The 25,862-nt window shown below is 39.2% G+C and overlaps 1 protein-coding gene across 1 annotated transcript; it reads left to right on the forward strand.

Annotated features, from left to right (window-relative positions):
• The first annotated feature begins 2,987 nt into the window (after positions 1–2,987).
• On the forward strand, positions 2,988–17,997 carry LOC140239883 (serine/threonine-protein kinase RIO3-like). The gene is made up of 12 exons (XM_072319699.1): positions 2,988–3,084; positions 4,099–4,475; positions 5,876–6,030; positions 7,279–7,383; positions 8,229–8,344; positions 9,413–9,556; positions 10,268–10,395; positions 12,503–12,685; positions 13,691–13,850; positions 14,722–14,892; positions 15,716–15,823; positions 17,338–17,997. The coding sequence occupies exons 2-12, from the start codon at positions 4,309–4,311 to the stop codon at positions 17,572–17,574; spliced, it is 1,674 nt and encodes a 557-aa protein (XP_072175800.1). The 5' UTR covers positions 2,988–3,084; positions 4,099–4,308; the 3' UTR covers positions 17,575–17,997.
• Positions 17,998–25,862: the final 7,865 nt, after the last annotated feature.

The raw sequence follows: 25,862 nt of genomic DNA on the forward strand, positions 1-25,862 counted from the left end.
GTACAGTATGAATGTATAACAGTTAACATAAGACGTTTATCTTCGGACTGTTGGGTAATAGAATCGTGGGAAAAGTTTTGTTTGTTTATTTGTCTGTTTGTTTGTTTGGTTTTTTTTGTTGATTTGTTTATTTGTTTGTTTGTTGTTTGTTTTTAGAATCAGCCTCTTCGGAATAATGAGGGACATCTGGCACTGACGATATTATTTCGTATTTTAATCTTCCAGCATTGTATACAGACCTACATTTTTCTTCTATAAAGTGTGTTTATTATACGAAGGAGCTATCACTACCTCCTTGATTATACCAATTCTTTACTTCATACATTGTTATAGATTTTATTCATACCCTATATCTGCATGAGCTCACAGGTTTATGAGAATATCCACTTGATCGGCCGATTTCAAAACAACCCATCTCACTGCCAACAGTACCAATCTAATGTGCTGGTACTAGTGATTTAAATCAGCAAATCGAACCAAATCTATTCTTTTTTAATTCCACCATAAGTGCTCATTTTGTATAAATTCCAACTTTTAATACATCGGTTCCATTATCTTTCAATCAAAACGCTGCTTAATGCGACCGCCTTCCCTTGATAGGCATATTATATTCGTTCATTTATTTATCGTTGTACACATTACCCATTCCTATTACATTGTGTATGTTTTACACAAAATTTTATCAAATTATTGTGAAATGAAGTTTCCTGAGCATTCCTGAACATTTTATGATAACGATAACATCAAAGCATTGTTGGGAAAAGTGGAGAAAATTAGACCACCTTATTTTGACTCGTATTATGTTCTTGGGGATGCTACTTTTTTCTTCTTCTTTTTTTAAAGGGTAATGGAGTTTAAGAATGCTTCGAAGACTTTAAAGAAAAATTCCACGTGACGAAATCCGGTCGAGAAATGTTAAAACAATTTAACTGAGTTTTTTACTAAAAAGAAAGAAAGGCTAAAGTGATTATTTTTCTCATTCTCTTCGGATTCCTGAGAGATTTAGAAAGCAGGTTGCAAGATATATTGAAATATTTTGAAAATTATCTTCAAATTTAATGTGAGGACTAGGTTTTTAATAATTTTGGTTTCTTTTCGGAGATCCTAATTTGAATGCCCACACACAAAATGTCTCCTATCAAAAATGTTGGCATTTTGCCTGTGATGAGGTGGGATATCTGTCTAGAGATCGGGGCGTATTGAGCAATGTTCCGGGGAGGGGGAAAGGGGATTCTCCAAAGCAGAAAAGGCCTGCGAAAGCCCGTGAAAGAGGATTCAGAAATTTTGGCAGCCGGGAGACCGGGGGTGCTTTCAAGAGGGGGAGCGAGCCGTTGTTGTTGTTGTTGTTACTATAGTGGCGGTGATGGAGGTGGTAGTGGTTTGGTTTGGTTTTACGACACTTTTTCAGTCAAACTTAGCACCGGACTAAGCAATAGTATAGTACAGCAGTGCTCAGTGACTGTAAAATTGGAGTCAACTCAACTTGCCATTTTGATGGTTTAGTGGAGGACAACTGGTCAGTGTTTGGCGGGTTCAAACGAGTTTGTCGGCTCTTGCCCCAACGTAGAGGGCTCAATAACATCTTAGGAACCAGAGCCCTTCTGGGCTCTGTTACTAAAGTAAACAATATCACTAGCTGCTGGAATATATTAAACCTTCCCAATGCTTTAAAATTATACAATGTAATTATTTCTCTTCCTCTCTCCCTCCCTCTTTCTCTCACTGTGCCTTTATCAGTCAAAATGTTTGTCTTTTTTTCTTTTTTTTTTTTGCTTTGGATTATTGTTCAAACGTGCTCATGATAAGGGCTATACATTAAAAAAAAAACAAACAGAAGAATTAAGTAGACATGAAAGTAAGGTTCTCTGTTGAACCAAAAGGTTTAAGAGAGGGAATTCCAACTGGCTGTAATCATTTGAACAACTGTCAGTTTTCTATGGCTGCACAAAAGAATTCCACAAGTGCATTAATTTGTGCCTTGACGATCGGTGTCGAAGCCGCCGTCTTGCTGAGCAATCTGAAGATTTATTTTGAATGTCAACATAATGTTGGCTATTATTTTATAAATGAAATGAAGTCTCACTTACTCACAAACAAAAGTAAATCCCGTCAAGAAGTAAGTGTCGAAAACTAGCCTCCTGCATGAAAAAGCCGGTTTTATCACTTTCCACATGATTCCGACACATAAAACTGATACTGTCATCAGATTAGTACCCGGGAGTGCCCAAGAGTAATTTTCATAAAATATGTCATCGTTTCTTTTCTTTCTTTTCTTTTTGTTGCGCAACTGGGCCTATACATTCGCGCATACCCGTGTATTGAGCATTCTGTGTCACCTTTCATTATAAGTAGGGATGACGAAAAGTAATTAGGACCTATATCATCACAAATATCTTCCTTAGAACAGAATTCCCTGCTTAGAAAGTGGCTGGTGATTATTCAATGAAAAGTGAATCATTTGTCTTCTGATTATCTGCGCGGCAGATCCAGTTTGGCACATCATGATAAAATATTCGAGTTGCAGCATCGAATATGGGTTCAAAGGAAATAGGACAGTTGTGACTAGCTCCATTCTCCTGAACCTCCTTGGTTGGTGAACTATCTCGCTGCGAATGAACACATCACGTTAATTAAATCTGATACCAGCGTTAAGCGGAAAGATCGAGCCATCTCCCTGCTAAATAATACGGTGCATGTGCTGATAAGTGACATTCTGTCCTCCATCTTTTTTCTTGTTCAACAACTAACACAATCATTGTTTCTATAAAAAAAAAATGATAACAATGATAAAAAGAAAGAAAAAAATAGTTTCCAAGTTTTTACACGAACTCATCTTCGACATCCAGTGAACCTTCAGAGTAGAGGGGGGGGGGGGGGGGCGTAGAAGAAGAAGACTGGACTCCCATTCTCGATCTCTCCGTGCCGACGCTTCTCAGCTCTCATTTAATATGCGCTATGCACGCATTATCAAGCCGTGTGTTGATACCTTACCACTCTGCATTACCCGGCATTGTGCAATCCGTTGGGCTGCTATTCTGGGCAATTACCTCTTCCAAATCACCCCTATTTCACAATCAAGTAAATGTAAGTACAGAATATTTTGAATACTACATATACTGTACACCCCCGTCGATACGTTTAAGGAAGAAAGAGACGCCAAACTAGGAGTTTGGTAAGGTTTGTGTGATTAAATATCGTACGCGGCCTCACAGCACAGCTGGGCATACACGTTGTAGGACCTACTGTACTAGAACGCGAACGGTAGGTTGATATACTACGACTGTACACTGGTACACTGCGGCTGCACTGGCTGTTTTTGTATGTTGTCACTTGTAATGACTAATGTATTGTATGTGTGGATACGTGACAACATACTGTACCAGTGTACTGCCATACGTACGATTTACAGCAGTGGACCTGTTGACATGTTGTGCACACCGCAGTAAACTACTACTAACTAGTAGGGCTTACATTAAATATTTTAGAGTTTCTAGCTAGGTCCTACTGTTAACTTCGGGTCTCTTCCAATCCAAAGCTCTTGACAGTCTTTGCAGTTCACGCAAAGTGGGTGGGTGGGGTGTGTTATCATGGTTTGGGCAGTTCCTCTGCCCTGGCCGTGGAGTCGAAAGTGTACGATAGGAGAGACTGAAACTTCTCAATCTCAGCCACAGGTTCAGTTGGAACTAGAGACTGTGTAGAGTATATATTAATATATAGGCCTACGTACCTACGTGTATAATATTCTTGATAGATGGCATTGTGCAGCTGTAGACAAGCGACAAAACATAGTCTACAAACAAGTAGCCTGGCCGACCAGATGCCATGCGGAGGCGTCGCTAGTATTTATACACTAGTGACTGGGCTGTTTATACAAGTGTGTTAACGTACAAGAAGCCAACATGAGAGTGGCATGAACACAGAACAGACAAAGATGCGATGGACATCATAACATTTGGAGAGCCCACTTATTTCTCTTGGTCTAGATGGCATCTCATCATTTCAGTCAGGCAATTATTTCCAGGCAATATTTGAATACTGTAGTCACATGATGTCATATGTACAATTTTAATATGTCTTTTTATTTGTGTTTTGTCCCAGGATCCCTGTTGCCAGGCACAACTCTACCTCATCAAGCAAGTCGACTACAAAGTGGTACAATTTATGTAACCAGAACACCAACAGCACTATCGTGGACAGATTTTTGAAGACACACACAGGTTCTGGAGAAAGCCTTGTACTAGTCTCCAACTTTGATATATTTATTGACGATTATTCCAAGCTGCCGTGAATATAAGAAGAAGGCCAATCATGAGTACTGGTGGAAAGGTAGCATGGCCAGCGGCCAACCCATGGGGGAAGGGCATTTCAGCCAACGTCTCGTCTCTGTCTAGCGTCATGGACGAGGAATACGCCAAACAGCTCCAAACGGAAGAGGAAGCAGTAATCACAGCAGATGCCACAGCAGACAGTGCCAGGTAACATAGCTTTTTCTCGCACTCTCTCTTTCTAAGGTTGATATTTAGGAGGATTTATTTGTTGTTGTTTTTTCTTGCTCAAAGGAGGCCACACGATTATCATACATGTCAAAAGTGTTTCAGAGGGTAAATATACAGTGCAGCCATCTCAGCTTTGTCTGCATCTGTCTAGGTTCATGGGACTGATATCTCTTTGAGGATGAGGCATAATGTCAGTGTGCTGCAGAGAAATATTGTGACTATATTTGTGAAATGTCTCTGCTTGCCGATGTCAAGTTGACTGCCTTAAAATAGGTCCTGATGATTATTGGGAGCCTTCAAAGGAAAACATATTCAGAGAAAACAATGTACTGTGAAACAATATCACAGTAAGAAAGCAAATATGGCTTTTGCCTAGACAGTTAAATCTTTTTGTGGGATATATTAATGACTTTTATACCCATGGCTGTATAAAATTTCTCTTCAAAAGCTCAATGAAATGCCCTGATCTGTCATGTTTGTGAATATTCTCCTCTGCTTCAGGATAGTACGAGGGTATGGAACATATTGTACATGTAGAAGGTGTCATGTGTCATCATATTTTGGAAGTTTGATTGTTGCCAGTAAAATTCCAAGAGACCAATACTGCTGGAAAACAGGGTTGGGGCGGGACCTGCAATATGCATGTTTTGTACGCTTTTAGGTGTACCTTATTAAGGCAGTATACAGCATCAAAATGATAACTTGGCTCTCCAGCACCGGTAAGATGTGCCCTCAGATGTATGTGTGTGTGTCTGTGTGTTTGTCTGTCTGTCTGTGTTTCTGTGTTTGTGTCTGTCTGTATGTCTGTGTTTGTGTGAGTGATTAAATTTGTAATTCGTACATGTAGGATAACCTAAATGGAGACTAGTCCCGAGTATACTTGGCAGGGGTCGCACTTAACATTTTTTTTAACTAGCCAGGCGGACTACTTAGAATCAATTTTGACACTGAAGCAATATTTTGGCTAGCCAGACGGACTAGTAACTTCAGAATTTTTCCATTTTTAGCTAGTCCGACGTGATTTTGGGTGGCCAATGGCCAGCGGACCATCGCCAATTTCGAACCCTGCTTGAGCATGTGTCTATGGGAAATGTGTGTTATATACATCTAGCAAAATGAGCGAGTCTTCAATGGGTTAATAGTCTATATTCTGTATTGGGTATGAAAGAGAAGCTTTCTGTATACTGTTAACCCGTTAAGGACGGACTGATTTTGCTACAACACGCTTTTCCCATAGACACCTGCCTGAGTATATGCAGGTCTCGTCCTCAACCGGTTAAACTGTGCACATGTATTAGAGGAAATTTTATAAACATCATCACTTAGTGCTTTAGGTTGTGGTAATGCATTAAACGTTTGCTTTGTGGCTTGGTTTGCAGCCCCCTGCTGGAAATTCCAGCAGACCTTGCAGATGAAATGGGCCCCGAAACCAGCAGTGATCTCCTCCTCGCTCAGATGCTCCAGCTACAGTTCGACAGGGAGTATGACGCAGAACTTGCAAGGGAGGAGCAGAAATGCAATGGAAGCAGCAAAGGTGAGCAATGCAACTCATTTCACAGAGATTGGCATCTGTTTTTAAAAAGCCAACAGTCATCTACCAGTAATCACAATACAGGGAAACTCCGTTATAACGAGGTTGGTGGGACCACCATTTTTTCCTCGTTATAACCGGTTCCTTGTTATAAACGTATGCACGTTTCTACTATTTTAATATGTGCACATGAAAATGGGACCAGTAGAATCTCCTCGTTATAAGGGGTATCTCGCTATATCCGAGCTCGTTATAATGGGGTTTCCCTGTATATCAAAATGTATTCCTCCAGTGTGTTTGAAAACCGATCACTCCTCCCTCAAACATTGACATCAATTTTATCTGGTGTGCGAATAGGAAAGAACAAGTACACTGTACATTGTAGTCGCCTTCTTTGTAGCCATTACTTTTCTATGCAACTTGATAATGTCGCCATGATCACATGAAATGTCCAGAGGACCATTTGTAGCTGATTACATTACATTAGGGTTTCATTTTATAAATTATATTAGGATAGCAATTCTGGCTCTAATATCAACTTCTTGCTGCAGCAGCCAGTCAGGAAGTTGGATTCTTGTCATGACCATGACACTTAGCATTGCAGGAAGGTTTGCTATCGTAGCAACTTACCATGAAATGAGGCCCAGAAGCTTCACATTTTTATGGTTTGTAGTATTGATGTTTTGGAGGGTAAACAAAGTGCATAAGCCACATGCAGAGACTCCAACTCTCCCGTTTTCGACGGGAGATCTCCCGCCGAAAGCCCATTTTTGCAAAATCTCCCGTTCTCCCGTTTGAGATTTGATTTCTCCCGCCCTGGCTCTGTGTCTCCCGGTGGAAAGGATTTCTCACTTATTTCTATTGTATGTTGAAAGAATAAGCCTTAGATAGCACCAGAGAACACCTAGAACCCAAGGAACTCCGCGCCTCCCACACATCAACTTAGAGTCTCCCGTTTGCTAGGGGTTTCGGACGGGAGAATCTCCAGATCAGAAGGTGCTTGGGGTTGGAGTCTCTGCACATGAGAGCTTGCAAAGTTGGAGTCTTGTATACTTTTTTTTTTTCATTGTGTCCATGTAGCTTTGTATGTTTGCTTTCCTTCTTCCAAAATCAACTACATATAATACTAATTCAGAAGATTGGTAGATGCATTGTTGATGTTGCTCATTGGGACGATAAAACATCACCCTGCACACCTTTACCCTTCTGTTTTTTATTTTTCCTTGGAATGATATAATTCCCAATTCATAGTGGGAATATCATTCTCCAACTACCGCTCCGTCCACCCTGCCTACGATGACGACGTCGATGATGACGAAGAAGACTTCCAGGAAGACTGGATCCAAGGAGATGGAGGTAAGAACCAATGACTGTCACAAAATGCAAAATGCTTTCGATAAATCCAATGGATTACAAAATCAAGTTTCAAGTTTATTTTCCACTTTCCCCTTAAAAAAGCAGCAGCCTAGAAATCGATGTAAAATTTCATAGTAGCATTATGTATAGAATAAAACCATCAACTAACTTAGAAATTTTAAACATGTGACTTAGGATAAAAGTGATAGTGTGGAAGGGATCCACAATAGACCATTGACCTTTGGAGGACGAACCCCATCTATAGACAAAATAAGAATACAGTGCACTTCCTTTATAGTGAACATAGTAATAATAAAATTCTCTTACAACAAAGTAAAATTTCAGGTTCCAAAATTGTCATCTATACATATCTGTGTTAACTTGATTATGCATTATACAAAATTTCTTTTTACAATATAACAAAAGAAAAGTGCTGGTCCCAAGAACTTCGTCATAATGGAGTACACTGTGTGTGAGTCATTAAAAGTACAGTTGGTTGTCAAGTACATGTAGAACAACAGTTCACTGAAGATAGCTGGTGTGCCAAAGATTCTGTATAAGCTGTTATTTTCATGAGGGTTTAATTTTCGTGAATTTCAGGAATCACTGTTGGGCCTTGAACTTAACAACATGCAAAAATAGATGGTTTATAAATGTATATTTTATGGACGTTCCTCATATCAAGCCAACTTCAGTTTACAGATGTATATCATGTTGCATGTTTTATCCGTAGTCCTTTCTTCAAATGTAGTTCAGTTCCGAGTTGCCAGCACTTGGCTTGCTCGCTCTTTCCATTTATAAAATGTCAGATTGTTTTCGTAAGATTTTGATATCACACAACACAGGAAATGCAGACTTCAGTGTCGGGAAGACATCTGATCAGGGCAAAAAGAAGAACATCGTCACAAAGCATGACGCTCAAGTCTGTGGCCGCAAGAATGCCAGTCGAGTCATGGACCAGGTAATATACCCCATCCAATCTCTCACACATCACAAGGGAGAGCTGTTGTGACAGACTGGAAAACTTTTTCTCTGAATTCTCAATAAAGCCAGTTCATAATTAGCTCACATGCCCATTGGTACAAGTGACCTTTTTTTTTTTCTTCTTCGTTGGTTAGGCACTTCAATTGTTTTAAAGGTAACACAATGCATAAGCTTGCCCAATGTAACAATTTATGGAATTCATTTTCAAACAAAGAATGAACTTGCATAGACGAGGTGACCAGAATGATCTGTCAACTTGGGGAAGCATCCATTTCTTTGCTTTGCATTGTGTGCATTGACAAACTTTTTCTGTTAATTTTGCCAAAATACCAGGCCTGCTATTGCCACAGTGTAGGTGGATGTACTGGCAAGCACCATTTATAAGGATATCATAAATTAACATTGCATTACAGAAACTTATCTCCATTGATTTTAAAAACAATCATGCCTGTTGGCACAAATGACCTTTTTCTGCTCATGTGCAAAGTAGAACTATGAACTGGCTTATTCTCTTGACTTCCACAGTTTAGAGATGCAAATATGCCAGTAGCAGGCATGAAGGCAAGAGGTTGTTCATATTTCTCTGGCCATTTGAGAGTTGATGCATGTATCTCACACTCAACTTTAAGGACACTGCATTCCAAAGTAACATCTAATCGCGCTTCCTGTATGTCTCTTGTAGTACTCAGGTAATGCCAGACAGTATGTTGTCACTGGGGCAACAAGACCTCGTACGTGTATCTACAAAATACCAAATGTTCAGGATAGCAAAAAAAAAATGGCAGCCAAAGCACTACATCAAATGGGAGAGCCTTTCCTTTAACATGTCGGCTTCATTTTCACATGGTGGTTTCATTTTTGGAGTAAGACAGTTAGGATTTGGACAGGACATCACTTAACTGATTATCTGACCATTAATCCAAAAAAGTCGTTTTCACCAAAATTTCAGATACGAGGTCTTGTCGCCCCTGCAGCAATATGTGAGTAAAAATGTATCATTTCTTTCTAAATCGCAAACTCCACCTCTGGATTTCTCCATCTTCAGTTCCCCCCAGCTTTCCCAAGTGGCAACAGCATCGGCATGGACATGAAGTTGTCAAACAGTGTCTACAATGTACTCAAAATCCACTCGCAGAAGGAGGAGAATAAGGCGCAGAGGTTGCACGAAAAGAAGGAACACTCCACGGCTGTAAGTGTGCAATTTTGACTTGTCCGTTTGTGCATTTGCCTTATGTTCTGTCACAGCCTAATGTGGAAGTTCTGCCAGTTTGGAAGTTGTGGGAATATTTTTGATGTGGCAGTTCCCTTAATAAACTGGTCATTCTGTTCTGTCACAGCCCACCATGAAATGGCTGTCCAAATTTGGAAGTTGTGGGGATATTTAATTCTGATGTGGCAGTTCCCCTAATGAACTTGTCAGTCTCTTTCAGAGTCTCATCCAAATGATAGGCCAAGTAGGAATACACACCATGACTGACACCTTAGAGAAGACTTGAGGCTATGTTGAGAGAGGCAAATCATTTCATTGTCAATGGCATTTGATAATTTGACTTCTTCAGATACAGTAAAAGATACAAGAAGAGAAGACAGTGCAATTGATTTTGTTTTGATTTTCAGGTAATATTGATTTTGTGTAAAGAAAATGAATAGAAGCATGTGGAAATTTATAAAGATTACGTTTGTATAATATTTATGATACCGGATTAAAAAATTACAGAAAAAAGCAGCATGTTGGTCAAGTCTAGGTGTCGTTACATTTAAAATCCAATCTGTATGCCGTACGAATTTGATATTTGTTTGAGGGAAACTTCTGTTGCTAATGCTTTCTCTGAGAAGATCCTTCTGTGTAATTCTATGACCCCTGACCTTGTACATCCGTTCCTTTCTTGGCTGACTGTAGGAGATGGCAGTGGACTCGAGGACTAGAATCATGCTGTACAAGCTGGTCAACAATGGCCTTCTGGATTCAATCACGGGAAGCATCAGCACAGGCAAGGAGGCAGTCGTCATTCACGCCTACGGAGGACAGTGAGTGTAGTGTAGTGTGGTGTCACGTAGTGTAATTAGTGTAGTGTATGTACTGTAAAAGTGGACATTTTTGCATATTTCATGTGACCAGAAACTAGCGTAAAAATTAAAGCAAAATATTTGCTTGTTTGAACCCCTGTTTAATATCTCAATTCCGCAAAATTTGAAACACACAAAATGCATCTAAATTGGCAGAAATTGAAAAATTACTCACATAAATATATCCACTTTTACTATAGTGTATTGAGTGTAGTGTAGTGTAGTCAGTAAAGTGTAAGAGTGCAGTGTAATTAGTGTAGTGTGTCTGTTGAATAGATCAATTAGTTTTGTGGTTTTTTTTATTTGCTCTTCGAATCCCAGCAACTGCATTGTTGTTTCATGATGTCCTTTTTTTTTTAAAGAATTTCTATGACTCACTTCTAAGCATGCAGTTTTACCAATCTGAGAATTACCTGGCAACGATTCATTTGTCCTTGGTTGCTCTATAGACCGATTCTATGAGGCAATTTGTGTATTATCAGCATGGGCAGCGCCATTACTGCGGTGTTCACGTCTACCCCCCCCCCCCCCTACATTAGCAATTTAATGATGCATGCGCACCGAATGAAACACTGATGCATGGTTGTTTTAGCCAAAAGTCGTCTCGTACTGAGTGCGCGAACGTTTGTTTAATGCGCAAACCTTTGTAACAAGTGCGCGTACTCCTGCTACAAGTGCGCAATAAACACGTTTGCCCGGGGGGTGGGGTAGGCGGGGACACCGCAGCTAGTGCTAATGGCTGCGCCCTGTAACCGCAACTTGTCTGCTGCCCTCAACGAACCCGAATCGGTCTATAAATGGAAATTGAAGTCACAAAGTGATGCCAGACACAATTCACCACGTCTTGTTTGTCACTTCTTTGTCTGTCACAACTTTGGGTGCGTTCGAGCGCTCTCCTTAAGCGAACTGTACCGTACAGTACCCGCGCCAGAGGAGCGCTCGGACACTCCCAGAGTGTACCGTACCATACTGTACCGAGCCAAAAGTGAACCACTTCCCGATGTTCTCCAAAAGCATACCAAAAGGGTACTAAAAGCGTACCAAAAGTTCACTGCAAAGCATGCGCGTATCATGCGCATACGTCACAATGCAAAGACATCATTCTCTATGTTCGGGACAGCTGTAAGTAGTTCAAGCGCCAGGTGGATGACATTCTTGCTACAAAAATGCATGACCTTTCTAAAAATAACTCGTGAGGTTCGCTTTCTCGACAGAGCGCTCGAACGCTTCAAATCTGGCACAGTTCGGTACGGTTCTATGGTTCACTTCGCTTTGGTTCGCTTTAGAGCGTTCGAACGCACCCTTTGAGTCAGAGGTCCAAACAAAACAGGTCATTGATTTATGCCCTAATTTGAGAAAAAGTTAGTGATGTAACTCTTACACCATCAAAGGATAAACCATGGCAAGGCAGTTCTCTATTAAAAGTCCCACGCACACTATTTGACTCACAACTGTATGACTGACAGACTCTGGATCTGAAATAAAGAAGTGTGTTTATTTCGAGGCTATTTTGATTTATTTCAGATCCAAAGTCTGTCAGTCGTATAGTTGTGAGTCGTATAGTATGCTGCGGGCTTAATTTGAAGTTGCATTTTGACTTCAAAGTCTAGGGGTAAAGTATGAGGCATGATAATTTATGTATTCAGTTATCAGACTGCATCCATACCTGGCAAGAGCAAAGTTCCCTCTATGTCCTTAGATTTGTGGGGTAGATGATTCAAAGTTTGCATATATTGTACATATTATACTACTCTGTGAAATGGAAGTTTGGGGAAGTAGAATGTATTCAATTAATCAAAGACTAATAGTTTTAGGATCGGGTGATCTGGGGGGCATTTCATGAAGCGATATTTTTGTCTGACAAATACTAAAAAGCTACTGAAATCCTTGCATCTGATTGGCTGACACCAAATTTGTCCAGCAAGTTTGTCGGACATAATGCTTCATGAAATGCCCCCCCCGTGATTGTAACCACCAACTTGTAAAGAATCTTGCTACACTTTCGAGTATGTTCACCACCTGTGCATGCAAGTGTAGTAAGAAAAGACAATCCTGACTCTCCCTCCAGGATGGACGACCAGATTATTCCAGCGGAGTGCGCCCTCAAAGTTTTCAAGACAACCCTGAACGAGTTCAAGACTCGCGACCAGTACATCAGGAACGACTACCGCTTCAGGGCCCGCTTCAAGAAGAAGAACCCGCGGCGCTTCATCCACATGTGGGCAGAGAAGGAGATGCACAATCTCACCAGGTGAGGGCGCTCTCTGATCACATGAATGTGGATTCAAAGATTTATTTTTTATGCAAACCATCAGTGCATCCCAGAGATTTGAAATAATAAAATCAGATTCGATGCAAGATATGAATCAGAAGGAACTGTAAAAAGTTAGGAAAACAGTAAGTTTGGCTTTCTGAGTATTGACTAAAAATGCGTTTCCAGCCCTGTGTGTGTGCGTATTATAATGTTATGTAGGTGTGTTGCAGAGAAGTTGTCTTTTGTGTTTATGCAAGCACAAAAAAGGAGATCTATAGCTTTTGTGATGGCGACATATCGCAAGGAGTCCCCCCGCCTTGTTCACGTCGTAACAGTGTTCAGAAAAGAGCACATAAATGGTCATTTGTAGTAGCTTTCTTAATCCCCGTCTTTTCCCCAAGTGTTCATGCTCATTAAAAAAGAGTTACTTCCTAATGTAAGATTGTCCATATTACTTGCATAATAATTCCGTCAAGGTTAGGAACTTGCTGCGCTTTGTTTGTACTTTCTGACCTCTCCTGTCCGGCCTCCCTTTATCATCCAGATGTGATCTCGGCGTGATTTTTTTTTTTTTTTTTTCCAATCTGATAATTACAGGGGAAAGGGGAATTTCAAACTCAAACAAAATTCTTACACAAACTCACATGAATTACATATTATTCCCAACATAATTATCATACATTCACATCAAATTTTCATCTAAATAACATGCTTTCAGACATTTACTACCCCAAAATTTTGGACTGATATCAAAAAAAGATAAAGAAAAAAAAAGAGTTTCAGTTTATGCTACCTGCAATAGGTTACATGTAACTATCATTGGGTTGGCAGCTATGTGTATTTAACATTGAGTCTCTTGTACATGGCCAAGTCCCTTATCCAGATGAGCGCCAGTCCTGACATGTCTGGATAGGAGAGGTCGGACTGTATGTAGTTGTATGTTTTAAAAAGTTTTTAGGCACATGTCTTGATCTTGTTCCATTTCCTTTGTAATCCCATCAGAATACGCGAGTCCGGAATTCGTTGCCCAGAAGTCGTCCTTCTCAGGAAACACATCCTCGTCATGTCATTCATCGGCAAGGAGCAGAAGGCTGCCCCAAAACTCAAACACGTCCGATTCTCCACCAGCGAGGCTCAGTGTGTCTACGAAGAGTGCTTGAGGGTTAGTGACGATTACCATGGTGCCTCATGCCATGCTTTGTTTGCTTCTCATTGTATAAAGATACACTATCCTATCAAATGCCATTGTTTTGCACACCTTAAGTTCAAACTTGATGCCCTGTTTCTTACATATGGATATGTCTCTCTTGGGGGTAATTCATCAAAAGCCTATCTAATCTCAGCATTTTATGGGCTTGAAGACTAGGTTGTAACTTGGTGGCATCTTGTAGTTTGCAGGCACAAAACCCTTTTTGGTCATATAGACAAGTCTGCACCAAGACTACTACATGCATCACTGGCACTGGCAGCTTCTCTCTGTTGGGAGAAGCTACAGTAAAGGGCCTACGCATTATGGAACAGTCACAGTGGTGCATATAGTAGTCTTAGCACAGACTCCTTTATGACCAACAAAGGTTTGTGCCTGCAAACTGGGCAACTTGTGTCTTGCTAGTCGTGCATGGAGTGGTCGTGGAGTGGTCGCTGAGACATCTCTACGATGTCTTTGTGACATCTCCAGCAGACTAAGCCTGGTCATTGGGGAGTCATGAGAGAATCAAACATTTTCAATATTTCAGAGTGTTTTTCCAGTCTCCAGCTGGTATAGGAGTTGACTCTGTGACTAACAGATATGATGAACAAAACTGCACAAACACAAAATGTGACATATTTATGGTGTGGGAGTGATAATGAATTTCATGCTTCATGGAGTAAGCAGTGATACTAGATCTATGTACAAAAATGAATGCTGTCATCTGCATAATTGTCAACCAGCCATGTTCACTGAAATTTGCAAAGCTCAAACAGTAGAGCCAATTGTCTGTACATTGTCAGTTTTGATAGCTGTGCTTTTTTTCTTCTTCTTTTTTTTTCAGATGGTGGAGAAACTGTACCAGGAGTGCAACCTGATTCATGCCGATCTCAGCGAGTACAACATGTTGTGGCACGAGGGTCACATCTGGCTCATAGATGTCAGCCAGTCGGTGGAACCAACTCACCCCCACGGCCTCGAGTTTCTTCTCAGGGATTGCACTAATGTCAGCAATGTGAGTTTTTCAGCTCTCTCCTAAGATCATTGCTTAGTAAAATTTTAAGAAAATAATAATAATGTTAATAAATAAGAAGAAAAATGCTTTGTAACTGCCCAAATTACAAGTGGCCAGACTCGACTAGCATTCATGCTTCTTTCTGGTTCCTATTATCCTTGCTTTTTTTCCATGTGACTGCATATTTGTGTATTTTGTTTTTTCTTTCTTATTTTGATTGTTTGTTTGTTTGTTTGTTTAGATTGTTGTTCCCAGTGTGGGAGAGGGAGATGTGAGCTTTACATAAGATACTGGCAACCATATATGTAGATCTAGCAAAATGTGAAATAGAATTCCATTTTTCTTATGAATCAAGGTAAATGGGAGGTCACAATGATTGCTATGTCATGATGTCATCAGACCTTCCAAATACTAGGTACGTGTAGTATGTTTCTCAAAATATTTTAGTACATTTATGTACGTAGGATGAGAAAATCTGTTTTGGAAACTAGGTGGGGTTTTTTTTTCTGAAATTTGATTTATCATGCATAGAACGTGTACAGGTAGTTTTTTTCCAACTCTCTAACCTACATTTCACTGTGTGTTCATATGGTTTGTGATCTGCAGTGGGTGACAACCCTGTAATACTTGAAACACATCAAGAGTTAAAGAGGGCAATATATCAGAAACATTTTCTTGAGCTCAAAGGTTTACCTTTGAAGGCTTGCCTGAAGTGTTGTAGCATGTAAGATTTAAGTGTGAACTTCTTCTGCTTGTCAGGATTTTTGCTTTGGCACTGGGCTGTTGCATTGATTTTTGTAATTTTCACATTTTCTGCCAACAGTTCTTCACAAAGATGGGAGTCCATGGTGTTCTCAAGCCTCACGAAATGTTCAACAGAGTAACGGGACTGGATCTTGAATGCGGCAATGAGCAGCAGTTCCTTGCCCAGGTATGTTAACAGCATGGCTCCTTCAACAGAGAGTATGGCAGTAGACATTGCAGCTTCAATGAAAACCTTTCCAGTTACATCATCATTGGTCATCAAACGTGTTCAATGTGTATGTGACCGCCAGGCTCAAAACACACACACACAAAAAGTAGGCCAGAATGAATTTTTGCATGGTTATCTGAATAAACATGTATTTATGAAATGACCAGACAAAGCGTTAGCTCTTTATGTCCGTTGAATTCCTGCTCAATCATTGCCACTTTCGTAAACACCTGGCTGTGAACTTAAAGCACAAGTTCACCTTCGTAAACATAAGGATTGAGAAAATGCAGTAATATTAGTAGAACACATCAGTGAAAGTTTTAGGAAAATTGGACAATCGATGCAAAAGTTATGAATTTTTAAAATTTTTGTGTTGGAACCGCTGGATGAGGAGACTACTAAGGCTCGTGATGTCATATTAGTATAATAGTATACAGAAAATATAAAGAAAATTCAACATGTTTTCACTTTTTTCGCATAATAAAAGAGCGCTTGACTTGCCTCTTTCTAAAGGCAATGGGAATAATATTACCCATAACATATGTCAGTAACGAGTCAAGGGAATGTGTACTTTTTTCAAAAGATGAAATTTTTTGAAATTCTCTTTATATTTTCCTTATATTGTTGTACGCATGTGACATCATACACTGCAGTAGTCTTCTCATCCAGTGGTGACTGCACAAAAACTTCAAAAATTCATAACTTTTGAACGGATTGTCCGATTTTCCTCAAACTTTCAATGATGTGTTCTACAAATATTGCTACATTCTCTCAATCCTTATGTTAATGAAGGTGAACTTGTCCTTTAAGGACTCTTTGACTTGATAGTCTACAGTCTTTGTAAATGTTTTGCTTTGATTGATTGTTTCATGAATTGATTGATTTATTGATGAATACATTTCAAGGTGCTACATAACTATCTTTATGTTACCACTTGCCCAAACATAGATTTTACTTGCCCAAAAGAAAGTCCAAAAATATAAGAAAATGATATAGAAAATTGCTTGTAAGTCAAGTGTTTCATTAAACACAATCATTTGAATAAACAGCACATGTTGTTTCATACACTGAAACACATTTCAGTAACAAACTTAGTTTGATCAAGCGTTGGTGTTGCATTACATTGGCACTTCTTCACGTAAGTGTTTGAAATTTGCTGAAATAAAATTAAAGTTGCGAAAAAACAAGTTGTAATGTGCTTTGCATCACTTAACAGTCTTTATCTTCAGGCTTCTGTATGGTTGACTTTGTGAGTTTGAAGGGGTGGGGGAGTGAAAAGAAGGTATCCTCAAAACTTTTTCTTGTCCAATTCAGGCAAGCATTTTTTCTCATCATTCCAAAACACTTTCGGAACTTTGATTCTCACTGGCCCGGGTGATCAGGCAAGCACTTATGTAGCACCCTGCATTGTAGGTCAACCTGTGTTCACATATCTTGTGAATTGATTGCTTGATAACTTTCGTTCCTTCTAGATTGATGCCCTACAGCAGAGTGAGAAATTCAAGCCCTCGAGCCCCAAGGAGACAAACTTTGCCTTCGACTATTTCTTCGAGAAGGTGAAAAGCGGTGACCAGGATGAAGACGAAGAAGAAGATGATGACGCAGAGGAAGAGGAGGAGGAGGAGGAGGAAGCTGTCGAGAAGAAAAGGGAGAGTTCAGGGAGATCCAAGGGCAAGAAAAGGGGTAGTGGTAGTCCTCGCAAGCAGTGAAGTAAGCAAGGCTTACCAGCTTTCATCGACTTTGTGATGATAAGGTGTAGCACGGCCAAAGGGCTTCCTGGTATGGAACAGGAGAATCTGCTGAACCGTTGTCAGAATTTCCTTCCACCAGGATTTATATGACTCTGTTAGGGTCATAATATCTGAGCCAAGATGAGGGGAATATCTATTGCTGCATTGAGGTGATAGACGCATGAAACGTGTCGTACATTTGACAAGTGATCAATTTGTGTTGTTTCTCTCACCTCCCACACTTACTGAAAGGAAAATGTGGCAAGCCAATTAAACTGACAAGCAAAATAACTCCTTTTCAAGAAAAAGAGAATTCATAAATAGAAGAGTGGATCAACTTGTAATCCAAACAGACTTTCATACAGTGCACTCCCGTTATAACGAACACGGTTATAACGAAATTCCGGTTACAACGAAATAAAATTTAGGGCAGCAACATTATCAACTCTATGTATTTTTATTGTTTATTCATTCGGTTATAACGAAATTTCGTTATAACGAAAGAAAACTGCCGGTCCCGAGGACTTCGTTATAATGGGAGTCCACTGTATATGATTTACCTCCCTTTTTTCAGACAAGATGTAATTTTCTTCTGTTTAGATATACAGTGTTTACATGTTTCCCTTCTCCAAACCTCGGATATGTGGTTGAGCACGCCTCAAGAAATCTGACCCTAGGCGAATTGTGCTCCTGTCATTAGGCAAAAAAAAAATAAAAAATTGATTGTTTGCCCTTAATTGTCAAAACCCAAGAGGGTCGTTAGGTCGTTTTTTTTTAAATACCTTTTTTACCCATATGATTTTGTAACTTTGGCAGGGCATCTCGTAATACACTCGTCCTTCTGGCAATACTTCAAGTTCTAGTTCAACTTTGTACAGGATGTGGCGCAAGTTTAATGCACTCAAAACTCCAAGGGATTCATTCAAATTTACGTCTTGCCAGAGCCAAGTAGGCGAGGCAGAAACACTCACTGACAAACACGTATAACGTTCATCTTTGTTAGATTTTGCAAACAACTCCAAAAAAGTACCTTCCAGTGAGATGCTGGCAACTGAACTCCAAACAGTTTTGGTGCCATGACAGCTGGTAACGGATGCTGCAAAAGTAGCCATCTTGGCAGTCGTGCTGTGCTGTGCCGCGGCCGGTACGGTAGCTAGCTAGCTTGCGCACTACCTATGCACGTGAGCCAAAAAGGTAGCAGCTAGCATGTAATGCATGCTATAAAACGTAGCCTGTGGCCGCACGCAGCCCGAACACGATTACAACGGTTCGATGAGATGAAAAAACATTTTTAGACTTTTTTTTCATTCTTTCTTTAGCTTAAAATGGATAATTTTGGGTTTAAAACTAATCACAAATTTGCAGAAGATGAAATTTGTGGAAAAAAAATAAACTTGAAAGAGCAAAAAAATAGATAAATAAAAAAACCCGACCCGAAATTTCTGTGATTTTTGGTCGGTCGCGAAGGGCAAACAAACCATTTTTTTTTTTTTTTGGCCTTAAGTCTTTACAGCCATACTACTATGGGACATGTCTCAGATGGTATCTCCCTATCAATAAAGTCCAGTTTATTCCCCTCCCCCACCCCATGGAACCCATCAGTGACTTGATAAAGGCTCTGTAAACCTCAGTGGCTGAGCATCTCTTTTGGGCCACTAAACCTAAACTTTTGTCTTGTGAATGGACAGCAGTGGCAGTCAAATTTGTTTTCTGAGCTGAAGTAGTGAAATCAAGTATTGTGTAATCTTCACCACTTGTGTGTATTTTGTAAGGTGAAAGAAGAGTGTATCATAGCAGTTATGTGGCAGATTACTTATTTTTACCTCTTTTTTTGGGGGGGGGGGAATTGATCCCAAGCACCTTGATTGTAGGTGACTTGACATATTGCAATCACTGGCTGATTGCGAGGGAACTGCTTTGTTACTGAATATTGTAAAATCATTCTAGGATGAGGGACCATCCCAGTATAGCTTCCCACGAAAAGCTGCAACAGGGATTACTCCTTCAAGGTTCAAGGACCTGATATCATTGTGGTACATGATGTGTGTGGTTCCTTTCCATTTTGTTTTTCGGCTCAATGAGACTGAAGTCAGAGAACACAGTCCTCTTCAATGACTGATAGAGAAATACAGTGACTGTCATATAGTTGGTCTTCAGACTTTTATTTTGTATCTTTTAATAAAATCAAAATGTAATTTAATTTAATGTAATGAGGTCGAAAGTATTAGAACCCTCTTGTAACAAGACGATTTTGCTGGTTCCCCCTCTTCATATTTCTGATAAAACAGGATAATTGTCATGGTTTTTAGGCCCTTGTTATGAGGAGGTTCCCCTGCCCACCCCCCCCCCCCCCCCCTCCCTCCGCAAATTAGTGTAGAAAATGTTTGAGGGTGTGTCAAACTGCCTCTTGTGTGATGATACAGTGTGTTGAACACAATTCACAATGTTGTGCGCTTTTTAGTGTGATTATAACTCGTCTTGGTAGTCAGTCCTGTGATATTTGCTACCAGTCATTTCAACTGTACTGTAGTAAAGTAATATCTTGCAGTATGTATACCTTCAAGTAATATAAACGTTTTTATGTGAAGAAAGAGTACGAAGTTGGTCATGCAGACCAAGATATGTGTCAGGGCCATTAATAGTGACCTTCAATTGTTGAGGAGTCCGGATTTGCCCAGTCAATCTGGAGATGACTTTTACAAGAACATAATTCTCTCCGTCCGCTCAACGGATTGGGAAGCCTCACATGTGCCAACAGCAGTTTGATATCGTGCTGCTTGTGTTAGATGTACCTGTAAGTAGCTGCTGTAATTCAGTTTTTATTTTCAGAATTTACAAAAACAAATGGTGAAATAATGCTCTTTGACAAGAGGGGTTTGAATATGTTTTAACCCTATTCTAACTGGGCTATTTGAGACCAAGTTTTTACTGAGGGGGGGTCAATTTGACCCCCCCTTCAGATCTCGGCCGCCGATCGTGCAATCGCCGCGAAATTTTGCCTGAAGATAGAGCTGGATGTAAACTACAAGATAACATGGTCATACAACAGAAGAATATTGCCTTTCTATTTTTAATAAATTAATTATGCAAATTTGTGCATGAAATCATATTTTCACCTATAACTCCATTAAAAAGACTGGAGGATTGCTAAATTTTTGTGTCAGAATTCCTCAAGACACATCAAACAATTTTCTTGATAAAAATTAGCACAATCGAAATCAATTTCTTTTGTTTTTTATTGTTTTGTTAATTTCTTATTTATTTTATTGTTTTTTTCGACCTTTTGTTTTCTATTTTTTTTTTGCCAAAATTTGTTGCAGGCACTTTTTCAGGCTTATCTACACTAGAATTGATTAATTTCAATGGTTAAAAGTTGAAATAATCTAATTTATATCAATTTAACCAAAAAACACAATTTGCATTGGATTTGCACACGATATCATGAATTTGAGCTGTTTTTTGGTTGACATGCATATGCAAAACATTACGTAACTTCAAAACGGTGTACCCGGACGTCGCAAATTTGGTCTCAAAATATGCGGGAGACTTCAATGAAAAAAGTCGTGAAACGACGCGGCAAAATCTTTGCGCGTTGCGAAATCGTGGCGCGAAACGTCGAGGGGGGGGGGGGTCAATTTGACCCCCCCCCCCCCAGTTAGAATAGGGTTAAGCTGGTGTTTAGTCTCGTCAGCATTGACTTGATGAAATGTTACTCACATTTCACTAAATGATTTAGGCATGTAAACAATTATTTTTATTTATTTTCAGAATTATTCGTTAATTGAAAAGTTACTTTTGCAACAATGTACTCCAAGCCATTGAAGATAAAACAAGTCCATAAAAATAGCAAAATATCTGATGTGCTTTGTCTCATTCACTCCTTTTTAATGACCATTTATAGCAAGACTCGGCTCAGTGTGTGTGTGCATACAAATATTTGTGTGTTCTGTGTGTAAAAGGATACCAATGCATGAATGTGCAGTGTAATATGGATGTAGTTTTGTGATGTGAAAGAGGTCAGGGTCTGCTTGTGTTCCTGTATGCACATACAAATATTAATTACATTAATTATAGTATAAATATACAACATGTATATTTAGGTGATCCGAGTATCCTCTCGGATCACCTTTTGTATTTGTACGGATTCTTTGTTCTTCTTCTTTCTGGACAAAAGTTGTGTATCTACTTACTCAAAAAGTTCTCAGAGTATCAATTTCAAACTCATACCATATATGTATCATGTCCCAAAGACGACAAATTTTATGTATCACTGTGATCAGTCGACCGTGACGTCACTATGACGTCATTATATGAAAACACATTTTCATTCATATCTCATTAATGGAATGGAATTTTTCAATGAAATTTACGTCACATACATTTCAAGTTATGCGCATTTTACTCATATTCTCAAAATTCATATTTTCTCTTAAAACGTGCGCGTACGCGCGCGTTAAAATATTTGTATGCTCAAATCGAGCTCAAATTTTTTTTGCACACGTTTCAGACCATTTGGAGCATTTTTTGAAAAATTGAAAAAATTGGACGGACGCGTACGCGCGCGCACATATACGCACGTACAGCTCATACGCAATAGAAATTCCCCGTTTTTTCACACTTATCGGATGCGTAAAATGTCAAGGAATATTTCTACCAAGTTTCAAGTCGATCCGACTCAATATGACGTCATACGGGCCCGTCAAAGTTGAAATTCCGCGCGCGCGTCAATGGCGATATACAGTGCAACAATGCAAAAAAAACCGCCAATTTTGAATCCGATTTTACTCGTCAGGATGGACGGTGACCCCCCATTTTCTTTACGTATTCTGAAAGCTGATGAGTTGTACATGTCATTTCATGGGTTGGCGATGCTGAAAAAATGATTAAAAGATATCAAATTTCTTAATAAAGTTAAAAAAGAAAATTTTCAAAATGACGTCATCAAATTTCAAGTTCATTCAAGCATATCTCACTTATTCTTTACTTGATTTTCGTCTAAATTTCAATATGTTGTAGCTTATTAAATGGTCTTTCAGATATATAATAACAACAATTTGATTGGATGACGGCATCACCTCGTAAAAAGGGATTAAAAGTAACATTGTTAAATTTGACCAGTTTACGTGTTATCTCTATGGGAGTGCAGTTTTTCTGGAAATGAAAACTGACATGACTATCTTTATCGAGCACTAGCTCACTTATGCTTCAGTGAATTTCTCCCATATTTTAGTATGTTGTAGCTGAGACTTTGAGCTATCGTAAGTGTGCCCTTCGTTTTTTCATAAGGAGTCGGCATCATGCCCAAAAACTTGGTTGAAATTAAAGCTTATCTTCCATGTATTTTCATATTCCTTTCTTTCTGCAACTTTCTTTGCAATAACTCAAGAAAAACACGCTCTATCAGCCCATTATTTTGCACATGTTTAGTTTATGTCACGTACATTATTTCATAAAATAACAACTACTTGATCGGGCACCTTCTTGGGTATGTAAATTAGGGTCAAAGGTCAAAAATGTTTCATCCTCTATCTTGGTGAATACATGTCTTATCTTTCCCATATTTTGCATACGTAAAGACCATGTTACAAGAATCATTTCACAAAATAACCACTTTTTGCTCAGACGCCATCTTGTCTGTGCAAAGTAGGGTCAAAGGTCATATGTACTTCTTTCTTTATCTTCATTATGACGTGTTATCTCTATGGGAGGGAATTTTTCTAGATGTGAAAATTGACATGATTGTCTTTATCGACGACTAGCTCAATTACCCTTCGGTGAATTTCTTCCAGATTTTAGTATGTTGTAGCCAATGTAATACTCTTTAAGTTTTGTTCAATCAAAGTTTTAATCGGATGATGTCTTCACCTCGTGAAAATAGATATAATGTAACCTTGTCAAATTTAACCAGTTTACGTGTTATCTCTATGGGAGGGAATTTTTCTGGAAATGAAAATTGACATGACGGTCTTTATCGGACACTAGCTCACTTACTCTTCTGTGAATTTCTCCCAGATTTTAATATGTTGTAGCTGAGACTTTGCGCTATCGTTAATGTGCGCTTTGTTTCTTCATACGGTTTCGGGATTACGTCAAAAAACTTGGTTGAAATTAAAGCTTTTCTTCGATGTATTGAGACATTTCTTTCTTTCTGCAACTTTCTTTGCAATAACTCAAGAAAAACAGACTCAATCACCCCCATATTTTGCACATGTTTAGATCATGCCACATACATTATTTCATAAAATAACAACTACTTGATTTGACGCCATCTTGGGTATACAAATTAGGGTCAAAGGTCATAAATGTTTTACCCTGTATCTTGGTGAATACATGTCCTATCTTTCCCATATTTTGCACACGTAAAGACCATATTACAGGGATCATTTCACAAAATAACCACGTTTTGCTCAGATGCCATCTTGCCTGTGCAAAATGGGGTCAAAGATCAAATATACTTCATTCTGTATCTTAGTGTATACGGAATTGTGTACCATAGATGGCAGGTCTGACTCCCTTTTCTAAATGAGAATCCAAACATCACACATCAATGTCCCTATAAACACAGATGAAACCTGTTTGGTCATACCTATTGGGATCGGGACTAAAATCATTGATTTCCGAAGAGATCGGATCACCTAATTTGTCAGTCTTGACAAATTCCAAGTCTAGTTAAACTATAATTCATCACAGTGTCATCACATTCATTCATCACATCATTTTCATTTGAATTAATCTTCCAACTCCAATGCTTCCATTGTACCACTCACACAAAGTTGATACATGTATAACAAAAACATGACAACACTGCATTTATCCTCTCCTTATCAAGACTTGTTTAAGTAGCAATCAAAATTGCTACCTTGTGTGTTTGAAACACAGCAGCCCATGCACAGAACACACAAAACACACACACACATAGCAGTACACTGCCTCTGTTTCAACCCTAACTTATCTTGGGATTGAACTCCATGAGAAGTTAAGCTGGAAACCTCACATTGAAGCTGTAGCATCTAAAGTTGGAAAAACCCTTGGATTCTTGCGGAGAAACCTTGGGAAATGTTCTACCGACATCGAGAAATTAGCCTACATAACCCTAGTACGATCACAGAGTATGCATCAACAGTATGGTACCCCTACAAGCAAAACCAAATAGACTTGCTGGAGAAAATTCAAAGAGTTGTTCGCTTTGTATGTGGGAACTACCAGAGAGAGGCCAGTGTCACGGCTATGAGGGAAAGTATCTGTCTCCCTACCCTAGAAGACAGAAGAAAGCAAGCTCGACTCACCACCTGCTACAAAGCAATAAACAACCAAATTGCAGTAATACCTATACCACATTACCTCAAACAGAGATAAAGAACAACACGAAGCAGCCAACATCAACGTTGTATGAGAACCGGCACTACCTTGGATGCCTACAAATAGTTTTTTCCCATGAACAATCTGAGACTGTGATTCTCAGGCTTCCTCAACACATCATTGAACTGCCCTCTGTTGAGCAGTTCAAGATAGCCATAGAAGCCAACTAAGCATGGCAGAGTTTTGTTTGTACTTGCACAATGAGCACCTGTATAATACATTTGAAAGAGCACAAAGCACAAATGGCATCCACTGTCTGAAGCACCACACCACAAACCCTCAGTTGCTGAACAGGCTTTGATGAAAAGCACCATAGAAGTAGAGGTAGAAGTACACACTACCAGACATAATACATTGTACACTGTAATGCATTCACTCACCAACTGCTAGCCTTGAAGAAAGTCACTCGTGTCCTACTGCTTCAGATCTGTTCCTAGAACATAATCATATAATACTGGATGGCCTTGAGGTTAATACAAGGAAATATTGGACGAGCTATATGCACAAATATTGGACGAGTCGAAGATGAGTCCAATATTTTGCTTGGCGAGTCCAATATTTCCTTGTATTGACCGAAATTAGGACATCCAATATTATCATTGTTATCCTACAGAGGATTTTAGCAAAGAATATTTTCACTTAACCTTTCTGTCTCTGAGTGCTGTATGGTCTCCTACTGTACTTGATCCTGACATGGGGTATGGTACACTCTTCAGTGCAAGTTAATCCACTTCATTCCCAGATCTATGTGATCTATGCATTTTGATGTACATTCCAAAGGAAACTTAGATCAATATCGACTTAACTAATTGATATATAAAATTTGTTTGTATAAACACAGAATTTTAGAAAAAACGATATTTTAGTTAAACGATATTTTAGTTAATTCGTTACTGACCAATCACAGA

This window comes from Diadema setosum, chromosome 16 (assembly GCF_964275005.1).
Source record: "Diadema setosum chromosome 16, eeDiaSeto1, whole genome shotgun sequence".
NCBI classification, from domain to species: domain Eukaryota; kingdom Metazoa; phylum Echinodermata; class Echinoidea; order Diadematoida; family Diadematidae; genus Diadema; species Diadema setosum.